Here is a 14,433-nt window from a genome sequence, read left to right on the forward strand (position 1 = left end):
TATTTGTCTATTTGTACTCACTGCATTTGTGCGCCCCTTGAGGGACTTGAAGTAGAGGGGGGTAGAAATAGCCTAAGCTACTCTATCCCTTTGAGATGTATTTATTGCTTATCTCAATAAACATACTTGAAATTGAATAACACTAATAAATGTCAACTTTTATTCAATAGCATGTGGCAAAAAATCTAATAAGCTTTACCCATGCCCAAAAAACTATTTTGAAGTTTCATATAAAAATAAACAATTGTACACTGAAATATGTACTAGAATATAAAAATACTGTATACAAAATTCACTATATTTTTACACACTAACAAAACTAGTGTTATATATATACAAAATGACATTTAGAAATCGACAGGATCAAGGAAAGAACACAAAGGTATGAGTCTCTTGTACAGAAACACACACACAAGCCTACAACAAAAAAGTGTAAAATATATCTTATTTATACATGTAGAGATTTCCTGCAGAAATTAAAAATTGTTTTAACATAACTAATAAATGCTTAATAATTAATTTGTCTTCAAGCCAGTTCTACGTTTCATTTTGGCAAAGATATTGCAACTTACAATTACTAATGAAATGTATCATGTATATCTACATCTGAACAATTTAGGAAGAATATTTTGCATACAAAACTAAAATTTTTGTGGAATTATTTATATTAATAAATGTTCAAGCGACTTCACTTCAGATTAACATCTGAATTTAGGCAACTTTTTACTTAACATTAGGCTATTTTTTATTGGTTTTAAACAAGTATATTAAATTATTCATAAAAGCCAAATAAAAACTATTATTTTTAATTTAATGGTCTTAATAATATTTCATATATAAATCAAAACTCAAAATTTTGTTCATGAATTAATATTTTATATAAAATTATCAGTATCAATGTAGATACTCATAATTTTACATAACTTTAAAAAAAATAACAGCGTTGAATGTAATGAAACGCCATTTTCTGGATGAGACCCCGAAGGCTCCCCGGAGCTATCCAAGCTGATATGAATGTATTAGACCCTGGCATCAGTCAAAGCAAATGGAGTTCTAGGCCTACCAGGGGACCATGAGCCAGAACCAACTCACCTCGGAGAGGCACGATGAACAATGGCCTATAGAAACCCCCCATGTGGTTGGAAGCATTTTATGTTTGCCATCAACTGGGTCAGGCACTCAGAAAGGTAGGCACCCCAAAACAAACCCTATCTGGTTAAAATATAGTTACTGAAAGTCGAACTGTTGGACAGAACTCCCCCAATTGAAAAAGGAGCATATGAGCATGACGTCACAACTGTCACCGATCCGCTGTCTGCGCAGCTCTCCCACCCAGGGAGGGGTGAAGGCATAGCTCCAGACCACCTGTGCCGGTTATCACACCCCCCAGTTCTGAGGCTAGATGTCAAAACTCGCAAAAACTGCAAACCTGGAGGGAGGGGGGGGGGGGAAAGGTTGCCGGGGGGGCCCTCCGGGACTTACCCAGAAAATGGCATTTCATTACATTCAACTGCTGGTTTTCTGGAGGGAATTCCTTCGGCTCCCCGGAGCTACTTAATCAAAGATAAAATAAGAGGGACTTACCCGGGAGGCGGTCACCACTCACTCCTCAACTCGAAGTGAAGGCTGCAACCGACGACCCAATGTGACACATACCCGACTAGGGCCAGTAACACTGACCAGGTAATGAGCGGCTAGGACTCTGTTCGACCTCCAAAAACCCCCATGCCTGAATGTCAGCCCAAGACAAGTAACCAAAGACGGCAGCCAATGCAGCAAACGTATGAACGTTATAGGCACGAGGATAGACCCGAACTCTGGAAACAGGGAAGAAGGGGAAACTGAGTCAACCCAAAGCCCATCCCCAGTCCCCGAAACCATGGTGCACAGATAACGGTGAAGAGCCGCAACCAGATACAACACATAATGCACCCCTGGCCAAACCAACCAAGCATCAACAACCCAAGGACCCCTCTGGAAAGCAGCAGTCTCAGTCTTTGCCAGAAAAGGAGATGGCTGCAAAAGAACAAACCTACTACCAGGACCAAAAGAGCAGAAACCTTTGTGCCGGAGGAACGCATGAATCTTCCCGACCCGACCCACAGAGACCAATCCCAACAGGAAGAGAACCTTTGCAAAACAATCCTGAACCGAAGGGGCCACAAAAAACCAAGGAGAAGAGAGAATAGAGAGCACCTGGTCCAACGACCAGGATGGCTCAGGCGACGCATGAGAAGGCCGGAGGTGAAACAATGCTTGAGACAGCTTGCAGAACGGAGCAGACGTAACATCCACCCTGAACACAAGCTGAAACGGCTCCGACAGCAGTGCATGATACGAGGTGACAGTAATTGGCATAAGATGACCGTCCTGAAACAACCACAAAAGGAAGGACAAGACAACCCGATCCAAAACAGAAGAAAACCTACGGAGGGACAAGAAATAACGGAAGGACCACCAGAAAACTTCATACTGCCACCGAGATGAAGCACGCAGGTGGGACACCATCAATGAAGCCACCTGCTCACTATACAAATGGTGATACACCCCCGAGCTATGACACGACCCTTCCAGGGAAGACCCCCCCCCCCACGGGACCTCTTGGAGAACCAACAAGTCCGACATAAGATGACAACTAGAAGAAGTTGCCTGCAGATACTGCAGATTCAGCAAACAACAAAGAACAAAAAGGCACAGAAAACCTAAGAGCAAGGGACCAAGCAGGTTCCAAGGATTGAGCAAGCACCACATGCCGGCAGGGCAGGGGAGAAGTAAAGAACAGAGGCACCGCCTCCCGCTCGATCGGCGCAAACAGCTTCAACAGAGCAGCCGACGCCCGCACCGCTGAGACCAACACACCAGACCCAGGATCGGCCCAGAGCACCTCCACGTCCTCTTCAAGCCAGTCCAAAGACAGCTCAAGATGGAAATAGAAATGCAAGACCGAAGCCAGATGGCCAGGGGCACGTGAGTCCCACGAGTCTCGAATTGTGAACATATGCCACGCCCAACCAACAGAACATATGCCACGCCCAACCAACAGAACATATGCCACGCCCAACCAACAGAACATATGCCACGAACCAACAGAACATATGCCACGCCCCGAACAAAAGGAGAGGACAGTCTGCCAACCAGAATAACTCTGGAACCTCATAACGCACCCCATTAAGGAAAGGAAGAACCGAACTCGAAAGAGGCAGGATCAATTATCGAGGCGTAATCTGGGTCAGGAGGTAAGCTGCAGGAATAAGAACAACCCCAGCTGACCTCAAGGGCGGGCAATCACCGAGCAATAAAAGAACCACGCGGAGATAGTCTCCCGAACGGCACATGATAGATAAACCTATACCACAAGGGCAGTACTTACAGAGCACCTAGGGAAGGTGGCCCTAGGTGCATGCAGCACCAGTACTCTTGTGTTACTCCTGGCTCGCACATCACCACACTCAAGAACACACCGCTATACACAGCACTGCTCGAAAGGATGGAGCCAGAGTAGATTCGATCTCCACCAAACACAACAGCCTCTGAAGTAGGGTTGGGTAGCCGGTGCTGGAGGTCTGGGCTCCCCCCCCCCCTGTTCCCCCTCCTGGGGAGGGGGGGGGGGGATTTGCGCAGACAGCAGTGCTGTGACTGTGGTGACGTTATGCTTGTTATCGATTGGGGGAGTTCTGCTTTCAGTTTGCAATTTTTAATCAACTATAGTTTGTTTTGAAATTCCTACCTTTCTGGGTGCCTAACCTGGTAGATGGTAGATATAGACTGCTTCTAATTACACGGGGGTGTCTCTAGGTCATTGCTCCTCTTGCCTCTCTGAAGGGGTCAGATTTTGATGTTGGTCCTCGGTAGGCTAAGAACTCCATCGATTGAATGTTGCCATGGTCTAATAAATACACATCAGCCCGGTATAGCTCCAGGGAGCTGAAGGGGCTTTCCACAGAAAAGTTATATAAAACTTTTCAAAGAAAAACCTTAAATGTACCGAACAGCACCAGTAGTTATGATTCATGCGAGTGTTAACTTTAAAATCATAATGCTCATTGTTAACAAAAGTACAGATCTGAACAATATTGTGCAGGAATATTTCATAATACAGAAGTATTGATGACAAATGTATTAATTCCTGCTTTTAAAATTAAAATAGATTTGTTATAAAGTAACTATAAATATTTATTCTCATTAACATAACTTATGTTGGCACTAGCCAAAATAATGACAGAAATTGACATGTGTACCATTAGCTAATTCTGCTTGTTTATAATTCTAGTAATAATTCAATAATATTTAATGGAGGGAGGGAGGGGGGGGGGGCAGGAAGCCAGAGTGTATTCATACACGTTTAGGCTTATATTGAGGACCCCCCACCAGGTCAAATTCCTGACCCCTACCCAGGATACAACCCCACAACAAGCTAACCCCTGAGTACCAACTTACTGATAGGTGAACAGGTGGATTAGGTGATAGGAAATGCGCCCAACCATTTCTGTCCCCCCCCCCCCCCCTCCGGAATTTGAACCTGGAATTCTCGATTGTGAGTCAAGAACGAACCCGACTGTACTACCGGGATCCTATATAATAAAAGTAAATAAGGTAAAAGGGATGGATATTCTGTTGTCTAATAGTTCAATTGTTTTACAGGTACATCAAGAAAGGGTTCAAAAGTCACTTTAATTCCTTTCCTCAACTTTTATGGGTGCTTCATTCTGAGTTTTTACATTGACTTCACATGTCACCAATTAGGCTTTTCTGAACTACAAAATAATAAAATCCATCAAAATTGCGAAAAATTTCTCTATTACTAACAACTCATTATGAAACATACGAATCAACTACATCAGTAATCAATTTTACAGACTGTTTATATTTTGCCATAAATTTCTACATTAAGGTCATCATGTTTTATGTTGTCTTACAGATGATCAAATTTCTCAATTTTGGCAGGATTTTCAGAGACCTGGCTAGGGCAAATGTCTGAGGCATGGTGCCGTTTACCTTCACTCTCATTTATTAGTCGTTTGTGATTGAGCAGGACATGTGTCTTTATGGTGTTAAACAATGCAGTGCGGTAATCACAAGATGTACAATGAAATGAATTTTCTCCTGAATGAAAGCACATATGCATAATCAGTAATGAATGGCTGGAAAATACTTTTCGACAAACTATGCAACGTTGGACACTCTTCGGTCGTCCAAATTGCTTCCTCTGCTTCCTCATCATCTGTAAAATTCAGAATATTGGGTATTACCACAAAAATGTACAATATAACACTCATAACTTTAAGATATGCCTGACACTCTGCTCATAATTAGTGGCTTTATAATACAGAAATACATACTGTGTGTAATCACCTAAGTGTAGTTACAGGATGAGAGCTACACTTGTGGTGTACCGTCATCCCAGTAAGTAATTATAAAAAAGAAGGCACCAAACCGGGAAAGCTATGTAGCACCATCAAATGTGCGGAATAATCAGAAGGAGCTAAATATCACCAAGGATGCCAATACGAGAACAGAAATGCACAAGGCAAACGATATCAAACAAATCCGATTCACCAAGAATTCTATCGAGGGACAAGTGACTGCGAGGGGCGGTCCTAGAGGAATGAATAACCGGATAAAAGTCGGAAAAAGGAATACCTTTACGGGAAATGGGACAAGAGTGGATAGCCTCCCTAGCGGCAGCATCCGCACGCTCATTAAAAAAAACACCAACATGGCTGGGAACCCAGCAAAACTCCACGGATTTAAATTTACTAGAGATAAGAAACAGCTAATGTTGAATCTCGACGACAACAGGATGGACAGGATTAAAGGACCTGAGAGCCATGAGGGCACTACGAGAGTCAACGACAATCACAATCTTGACAACAAGAAAGCAGGAGACGAAGAACATGGAGAATAGCATAAAGCTTTGCTGTGAAGATGCTAGTCTCCGAAAGAAGGCGACACATATAAGTGCGGTCAGGAAAAACAACGGAGTAGCCCACACCATCCGCGGACTTAGACCCATCGGTGAAGATGGAAACGGAGCAGGAGTGTGAAGAAAAATGCTCAAGAAAAAGGCGTTTCAGAACCGTTGGAGGAGTAGAAGCTTTTGTAATGTGAGTCAAGGACGTACAAAACTTCAGAAGGGGGACCCTCCACTGCGGGCAAGGAAGGAACAATACGAGGAGAAATATGAGAAAGACGAATGGAAAGAGAGACCTGTAAGTGAAATAGCCAGACAGAAAGAGGGAGGTGGTGAAGAGGAACAGGAACTACAGGAGGGGTAAAAGTCAAAGCACGACAGAGGCGAGAGGAAGGATGTTGCAAGGACTGCGCCAGATAGCGAAGACAGTAGCGATCACGGCGGTCCTGGATAGACAGGAAACCAGCGTCAACATACAAGCTGAGGGCGGGAGTCAAACGAAAAGCACCAGAGCTGAGGCGCAAGCCAGCATGGTGCAAAGCATCAAGACGGTGAAGAGTAGAAGAAGAAACAGTCGAGTAAGCAGGGCAACCAAAATCCTTAATCAACCAAAATCGAGTTTAGACAAGACGAGTGAGGAATGTAGAGAGGAGCGTACACCTATCTGCCCTGGGGTCCCAAGAAGTATGGGACAAAACCATAAGGAGGGAAAAGGCCTTAGAGCATTCAGCGCGGAGGTAAGAAATATGGGCTGACCAAGACAAACGAGTGTCAAAGATTAACCTCAGAAGCTTAACGGAATTCTTGTACACAATGGGATGTCCATAAAGAGACAAAGATGGACGAAGAATGACACACTTCCGAGTAAAAGTCATAGCACAAGTCTTAGATGCAGAGAACTTGAAGCCATGATCGGTGGCCCAAGACAACACGGCATCAATCCCAAGTTGAAGCCGCCATTGAAGGAGAGGCGAATCATCACTCCGACAGTAAAGGGTAAGATCGTCTACATAGAGAGCGGAGAAGACGCCAGAAGGAAGTAAGGCGGAGGAAAGGAGGAGGAGGAAAGAAGACCATTGAGAGCAACAAGAAAAATAGTAGTGCTCAGGACACTACCTTGGGGCACACCCTCATACTGCCGAAAAGGGGCAGAGTGAGTGGTACCGAGCCTCACTCGAAAGGAACGACGAGAGAGGAAACTTTGGAGGAAGAGAAGGAGATTCCCACGAAGGCCAAAAGAATGAAGGTGGGACAGAATATGATACTGCCGGGTAGTGTCGGAAGCCTTTTCCAGGTCAAAAAGGACGGCAACAACGGAGGTCTTCGCAGCAAAAGTAGTACGAATATAGACCTCCAAGTTCACCAGGACATCTGTTGTGCTTCGGCATTAGTGAAAACCAAATTGAGAAGGGGAAAGGAGGTGATAGTGCTCGAAGAACCACATTAGATGAACGTTAACCATACGTTCAAAGATCTTCCAGACACAACTCGTGAGGGTAGAAGTCCTTGGGGGAAGACCTGAGAGACCCTGGTTTTCGAACAGGTAGGGCAACAGCGTCGAGCCAGTCCTCAGGGACTGACGATGATTCCTAGACCCAAATAAACAGACTCAGTAAATACCGAGACGAGCACGGAGGGAGATGTCGAAGCATCTCATAATGAATGCCATCGGAGCCTGCCACCGTAGAACCCCAGAGGGCCATTGCAGACTGGAGCTCAGAGATAGAGAAGGGATCATTATAGGGAAGGCAGAGATAGGTACAGAAATCAAAAGGACAAGATTCAAGAAGAGGATTACGAAGAAGGAAGGAATGGGGGAGATGAAAACCAGAGCTAACAGACAAAAAGTGGAAATCCAATTTGGTTGCGACCTGTAACGGGTCCTCCACATGAGTACCACCGAGGTGAAGGACCAGGAAGACATCGGGAACGAACTTACCTGCTATCTTGTGAATACGCTTCCAGATCAGCAGGAGAGGAGTGTCAGACATGATGGTGGAGACATAAGACATCCAACATGCACGTTTAGCCATACAGATGGTCCTACGGGCCACCTCACTTGCCTTCCGAAACAAAAGAAAAGATTCAGGCATCTGCCGGCAACGATGTCTCTTCCAGGCTGCACGCTTACAGCGAATAGCCCGAGCATAGTCCACATTTCACCAGGGAACGCACTTCCACGTTTCTTGAGAGGAAGAGCGAGGAATAGAGCGGAGGGCAGCGTCGAAGACGGTGTCATAAAAAAGGAGGGCGTGAGGGAGAGGCAGAATGGAAAGGTCGGAGATAGTAGCACGGACGGTAAAGAGGGGCCAGTCAGCCTCAGCAAACTGCCACCGGGAGGGTGATAAAGAGAAAAAGGAAACAAGGATGGGAAAATGGTCACTGCCATGGAGGTCATCAAGAACCCTGCCACCCGAAATCTAAGTAAAGGGAAGACGAACAAAGAGAAAGATCAAGATAGGAAAGGGAGTGAGTCCGAGAGTCCAAATGAGTGGGCTCACCAGAATTCAGAAGAGACAGGGAAGAAGAGAGGATGAACGGTTCAAGAAGGCAACCTCGGGTGTTTATCAAAACATTACCCCAAAGGTTATGTTGACAATTGAAATCACCTAGCAGAAGCACAGGCTCCGGCAAGGAGTCCAGTAGATGTTTAAGAATCAGGAGGAGAAAGCTGGACACTCGGGGGGGGGGGGGGGGGGAATAAATGGAACAAACCGTCATCCCAGTATTCTTTATCGTATAACACTTTGAAACTACTGACGGCTTTGGCCTCCACCACCTTCTCACTTAGCTTGTTCCGTCTACCACTCTGTTTGCAATAGAAAACATTCTAATATTTTTTTGGTATCTTTGTTTCTTTAGCTTGAATCTGTGTCCTCTTGTTCGTGATGTTGCTGGCTTCCGGAATTCCTTTTTATCAATTTGGTCGATTCCTGATAGTATTTTGTAAGTGGTGATCATATCACCTCTTTATCTTCTAGTTTTGGCACATTTAATGCCTCTAGTCTCTCCTTGTAACTCTTGTTTCTCAGTTCCGGAAGCCATTTTGTAGCATGCCGTTGGACCTTTTCCAGTTTCATTATGTGCTTCTTGAGATGTGGGCACCATACAACTGCTGCATATTCCTAATTTGGCCTCACAAAAGTCATGAACAGTTTCTTTGGCATTTCATCATCCATATAATTAAAAGCAAGTCAAGTCTGAAGTTGGAAAGTGGTGCATACGTTCCTCTCACAATGTTCTTTAGTGTGTTTTGCTGGTGCAGTTTACTATCCAACACCACACCTAAATCTCGTTCTTTATTAGAGTTCTGTAATTCCTTTACACATAATTTGTAAGTCGAGTGTGGTCTATTTTCTCTAATTCCACATTCCATAACATGGCATTTATTCACATAGAATTCCATTCTCCACTTGATACTCCAAGCACTTAACCCTTTAACTGCCCAACGCGCTAACTGCCCAACGCGCCTGTAGGCCCATGTCTGGAGTGTGCTACGCGCCTCTGGGTATTTGTATTTTTCACGTTCCATTCAAAACTCCCGTGGATACATGGGGTTCACATCAGCTTCGTCAAGGCTCTTGTAAACAGACGCCATCTTTAAAAAAAATCGTAGTCCACATTCCCGGGTGTGACAGCCTCAGTAGTGAGTGAGCAACCGGTTGCGTGGTGACCGCCGGCCGGGTCGGACGTTCCTGAGGTCTATCCGCACTGGCTGGTGTTTACGTTGGGTGATCGCTTGTTTGCCCTGCTGGTGGTGGTTTGCCACTGACGGGGTGACGTTTGCTTCGCCATGGGGACGTTTCGCCCTCCATTGCAGAGGACGCTGTCAGCTGGTCTGGCGTTTACGGTGCTGGTGGACCATCCATTGGTTGGTGTCGCCCTAGTGGACGTGCTGCAGGTGCAGCTGTCTGACCTGGTGGGCATCCAGCTGCTTCAGGGCCACCGTGCTGTGGTCAAGTTCCGTCTCCAGGCTGCCTTTCAGGCGTTTCTCGAGCGGTGTGAGGGGCGTGTTTACCCTCTCCCTGATACTGCTGGCTCCGTTAAGGTAGTGAATCTTAGTGTCACCTTGACGTCTGTGACGGTGCATGGTGCCCCCTTTGAATTTCAGGACGACTTTTTAACCTCCTGTTTCGAACGGTTTGGGACAGTGTTGAGTGTTCGTTGGAACAAGGTCGTTGCCGGGCACTGTATTGGTATGCTTGACGGCTCCCGCACCCTGACGATGTCGCTGAAGGGTAGTGTACCGTCGTCGATGTCCGTGTTGGGATACACGCTCCGCTGCCAGTACCGGGGTCAACCGCGCACCTGTTATCGGTGTGGTCACGAGGGTCATCTGGCTGCTGCGTGCGACGTGGGAGCGACTGGTCGTGTGCATGTTCTTTGTGCAGAGGATTTTCCGCCCCTGTTGCGTTCGGGCGGTGTGGGTGCTGTGCCTGAGGCGCCTGACTGCCTGTCTGCTGCTCTGCCTGTTGAGAAGAGCTCTACGGCCTGTGCGACACGTCTCGTGCCAGCTGTGGCCCCTGGGGTTGTTGAGCCGGTGTGTGAGGGTGTCGGGCTGTCGCCTGAGCTGTGTGTAGTGCAAGGTGTCCCGGTGGAGGTTCATGTTCCGCCCCCGCCTGTGGATGTGTTACCGGCTCCCGGGGACGCGGGTTCTGCCGTTTTGGAGGGGGTGCTTCGGCGTGGTGAGGTGCCTGCCATGCCTGAGTGTGTTGCCTCCTGTAGTTCTGCTCTCCCCATTCCTTTGCAGAAGCGTGCGCGTCGGTGTTCTGAGGCTGTTTCCGTGGATGATGTAGACAGTGTGGGTGATGTGGCCTCTGTGGACTCTTCGGACGGTGCGGGTGTGGCCTGTGTGGGTATGACGGAGGAGGCTGTGCCTGCGGCGGGGCCTGCTGGGCGTGGTGTGGTGCGGCCTGTCTCGAAGCGTTCGCGGCGGGCTCGGAGTGTCTCCCCCCTTTGTGGTGTGCCTTGGGAGGAGGTGGGGGAGTATGGTGCTCAGCTGGCGTCCCCCGCCGAGGATGATGGTGCTGTGAGGGGCTCCGACGTTGCTCCCTGTGCCCCCCCTCCTGCGTCTCCTGCTGTTGGGTCCCCGCAGTGGGGGGTTGTCCCTGATGGTCGGGACCTCGTCATGAAGTTGCGGAAAGATGTGCGCCAGGGAGCCTCGGCTCCTGTGCCCTGTGGTGGGGTCGCTGCCGCGCCTGCAGTTCCCCCTCCTTCCTTGCCCCGGTCTCGGGGTTGCCTAGTCCCGTCAGCTGGGGTCGTGCCCTGTGAGGGTCCGGAGTTGGGCCTTTATCGGGATGCCCGGGTGCTTCCGATCCCGTGGTGCTCGTCAACCATCTGGGTGTCGTCAAAGAAGGAGTTTGTTTATAGGGTGCCGGATAGGATGTCTCAGCCGGAGGTACAGCCTGATGGCCGGCTGCCCGCCGACCTGTGGGTGGTTTGGGAAGCGTACCGCTTGCGCTTTCCGTACCGTAAGTTTCCGGAGAAATATTAGTTCCCGTCTTGCGCCCACCGCTACGCCGTGCCTGGATCAGCTGCCACCGTGACCATGACGCCCCGCCCCCCAGTGCGGGGAGTCTCCCTCTGATGTTCACCTCTGTTTTCGTCGCCACTCCTCTCTCTACGGCCCATCACGTCTACCGCTTTTGACTTTCTTCTCCTCTTTACCATCAACGCGTCTCCTTACGTCTGTCCTGGTGCAGTCATCGGGAGGGTTACCCCTTCATGCAAACTGCACCTATTCTCAAGAAGAAGAAGAAGAGTGAGCAACCAAGGCTGGTGCATGCAGCATCAGCTCACAGCCCTGCTGTTCAGCTTGTGACCACAGCATTGCCTAATAATGCCAAAATATATATATAACTTGTATTATTTAGCCATGATAGCATTACAGAAGAGTCTGAGTGTGATAATGACTGTGTACAATGTTCAAATATCAGCGATTCAATGCTGTTCACGATGTTCACAGCGCTAGCCACAACACCACAGCATTATTTCGTCCATCTATGAATCTTCAAACAACTTCTTAGGTTCCATTACAAAATAAACTTGTGGTCAATTATGTATTTACAGGATTTAGTGACCAGTATTGTGATAACAGCAGGATTGTGGTGATAATAAGCACTGTGCGTAGTATTGTGGGAGGAGTAATTGTGGTGAGGGAGAGAATCGAGGTAGCCTCACTGTGTGGGGCAGCCACTCTTGTTTTGCTCATCATACTAGCTTTGTGGTTTGCTATAGTGAACACATATGTACATGGGTATATACAATGCGTATATACCCATGTACATATGTGTGTAGTATGGTGGGAGGAGTAATTGTGGTGAGGGAGCGAGGAAGAGAATCGAGGTAACCTCACTGTGTGGCAGTCACTCTTGTTTTGCTCATCATACTAGCTTAGTGGTTCGCTATGGTGAACACATTTGTACATGGGTATATACAACGTGTGTATATAGTGTAGTAACAGCAACAGGAGTATGTTGGGAGGAGCTATTTTGGTGAGGAAGGTGACGTAATCGTAGCGTCGTCTGCTAGCTGCTGTATGATTTCTCATGAAGTGTATGGTGGCCACTGTAAAGTTTGGACACAATACCGGCTTACTTGCATAGTTCTGGTGAATAAAACATGTAGATAGTTATACATAACATGTGTAAATAGTGTAATACAAACAATAACAGTATGATGGGAGGAGCAATGTTGGAGGAGTGAGGGAGAGACTGGATGTTGGAAAAGTGAGGGAGAGACTGGATGTTGGAGGAGTGAGGGTGTGGCAGCTGACACTTGCAGAGTTCTGAGTGTGCTCATGGTGAATGTAAGGTAAGGTAATTATCAAAAGAAGGCACCAAACCGGGAAGGCTATGTAGCACCATCAAAGTGCGAAATAATCAGAGGGCGCTAAATATCATCAAGAATGCCAATACGAGAACAAAAACGCATAAGGCGAACGATATCAAAAGTATCCGATTCACCTAGAATTCTATCGAGGGACAAGTGACCGCGAGGGACGGTCGGAAAGCAAGACACACGCTCGTCCTGGAAGTCAGGACATTCAACAAGTATATGCACAACTGTAAGAGGGACAACGCAATTCGGACAATAAGGAGCAGGGCGGCGCTCCATTAAGTGACCGTGGGTTAAGCGAGTATGACCAACCCGCAGCCGTGCCAAAGCAGTTTCCCACCGCCGGTTACGGTGGTAGGAGGAAGGCCATGGGGACACACTACGTTTGAGAGTACGCAGCTTGTTACCACAGAGGACCAACAACCCTGCCAACGGGCATGAATGGAAGAATGAATAACAGGATAAAAGTCGGAATAAGGAATACTTTTACGGGAGATGGGACAAGAATGGATAGCTTCCTTAGCGGCAGCATCCACACGCTCATTGAAAGAAACACCAATATGGCTGGGAACCCAGCAAAACTCTACTGATTTAAATTTACTAGAAATAAGAAACAGCCAATGTTGAATCTCGATGACCACCGGATGGACAGGATTAAAGGACCCTAGAGCCATGAGGGCACTACGAGAATCAACTACAACCACAAAGGAGGAATAAGAATGAGAAAGCAAGAGATGAAGAGCATAGAGAATAGCATAAAGTTCTGTCGTAAAGACGCTAGCCTCTGAAGGGAGGCGACACATATAAGTACGGCCAGGAAAAACAACAGAGTAGCCCACACCGTCTGCAGACTTAGACCCATCAGTGAAGATGGAAATAGAGTGGGAGTGCGAAGAAAAGTGCTCAAGGAAGAGGCTTTTCAGAATAGTAGGAGGGGTAAAGGCTTTAGTAATACAAGTCAAGGACGTACAAAACTTGGGAAGGGGGACTCTCCACGGAGGTAAGGAAGGAACAATACGAGGAGAAACATTAGAAATATGAACAGAAAGAGAATCCTGTAAGCGAGATAACCGGACAGAAAGTGGGAGACAATGAAGAGGAACAGGAACCACAGGAGGAGGAAAAGTCAATGCACGACAGAGGCGAGAGGGAGGATGTTGGAAGGACCGCGCAAGATAGCGAAGACAGTAGCGATCACGGCGGTCCTGAAGAAAGAGAAAGCCAGTGTCAACATACAAACTAAGTGCAGGAGTCGAACGAAAGGCACCAGAGCCGAGACGCAACCCAGTATGGTGCAAAGCATCAAGACGGCGAAGAGTAGAAGGAGAAGCAGAAGAGTATGCAGGGCAACCATAATCGAGCTTAGACAGGATGAGAGAGGAGTGCAAATAGAGGAGCGTGCGCCTATCCGCTCCCCAAGAAGTATGGGACAAAACCTTAAGGAGGTTAAGGGCCTTAGAGCATTCAACTCAGAGGTAAGAGATATGGGCTGACCAAGACAAACGAGTGTCAAAGACTAACCCGAAAAGCTTCGCGGAATCCCTGTACACAATGGGAAGACCATAAAGCGACAAAGAGGGACGAAGAACAACATGCTTCCGAGTAAAAGTCATAGCACAAGTCTTAGACGCAGAGAACTTGAAGCCATGATCGGTGGCCCAAGACGACACGGCATCAATCGCAAG

At 47.2% G+C, this 14,433-nt stretch overlaps 1 protein-coding gene across 1 annotated transcript in view; it reads right to left on the reverse strand.

Moving 5' to 3' along the window:
- Window positions 1–146: 146 nt before the first annotated feature.
- Window positions 147–14,433, reverse strand: part of LOC123758193 (uncharacterized) — a 256,842-nt gene continuing 242,555 nt past the window's right edge. The window contains exon 4 of the mRNA XM_069322439.1: window positions 147–5,221. Coding sequence (XP_069178540.1) covers window positions 4,913–5,221 — 309 coding nt within the window. The 3' untranslated portion in view covers window positions 147–4,912. The remainder of the gene's footprint in view (window positions 5,222–14,433) is intronic.

The sequence above is a fragment of the Procambarus clarkii genome, chromosome 11 (genome assembly GCF_040958095.1).
Source record: "Procambarus clarkii isolate CNS0578487 chromosome 11, FALCON_Pclarkii_2.0, whole genome shotgun sequence".
Classification (NCBI taxonomy): Eukaryota; Metazoa; Arthropoda; class Malacostraca; order Decapoda; family Cambaridae; genus Procambarus; species Procambarus clarkii.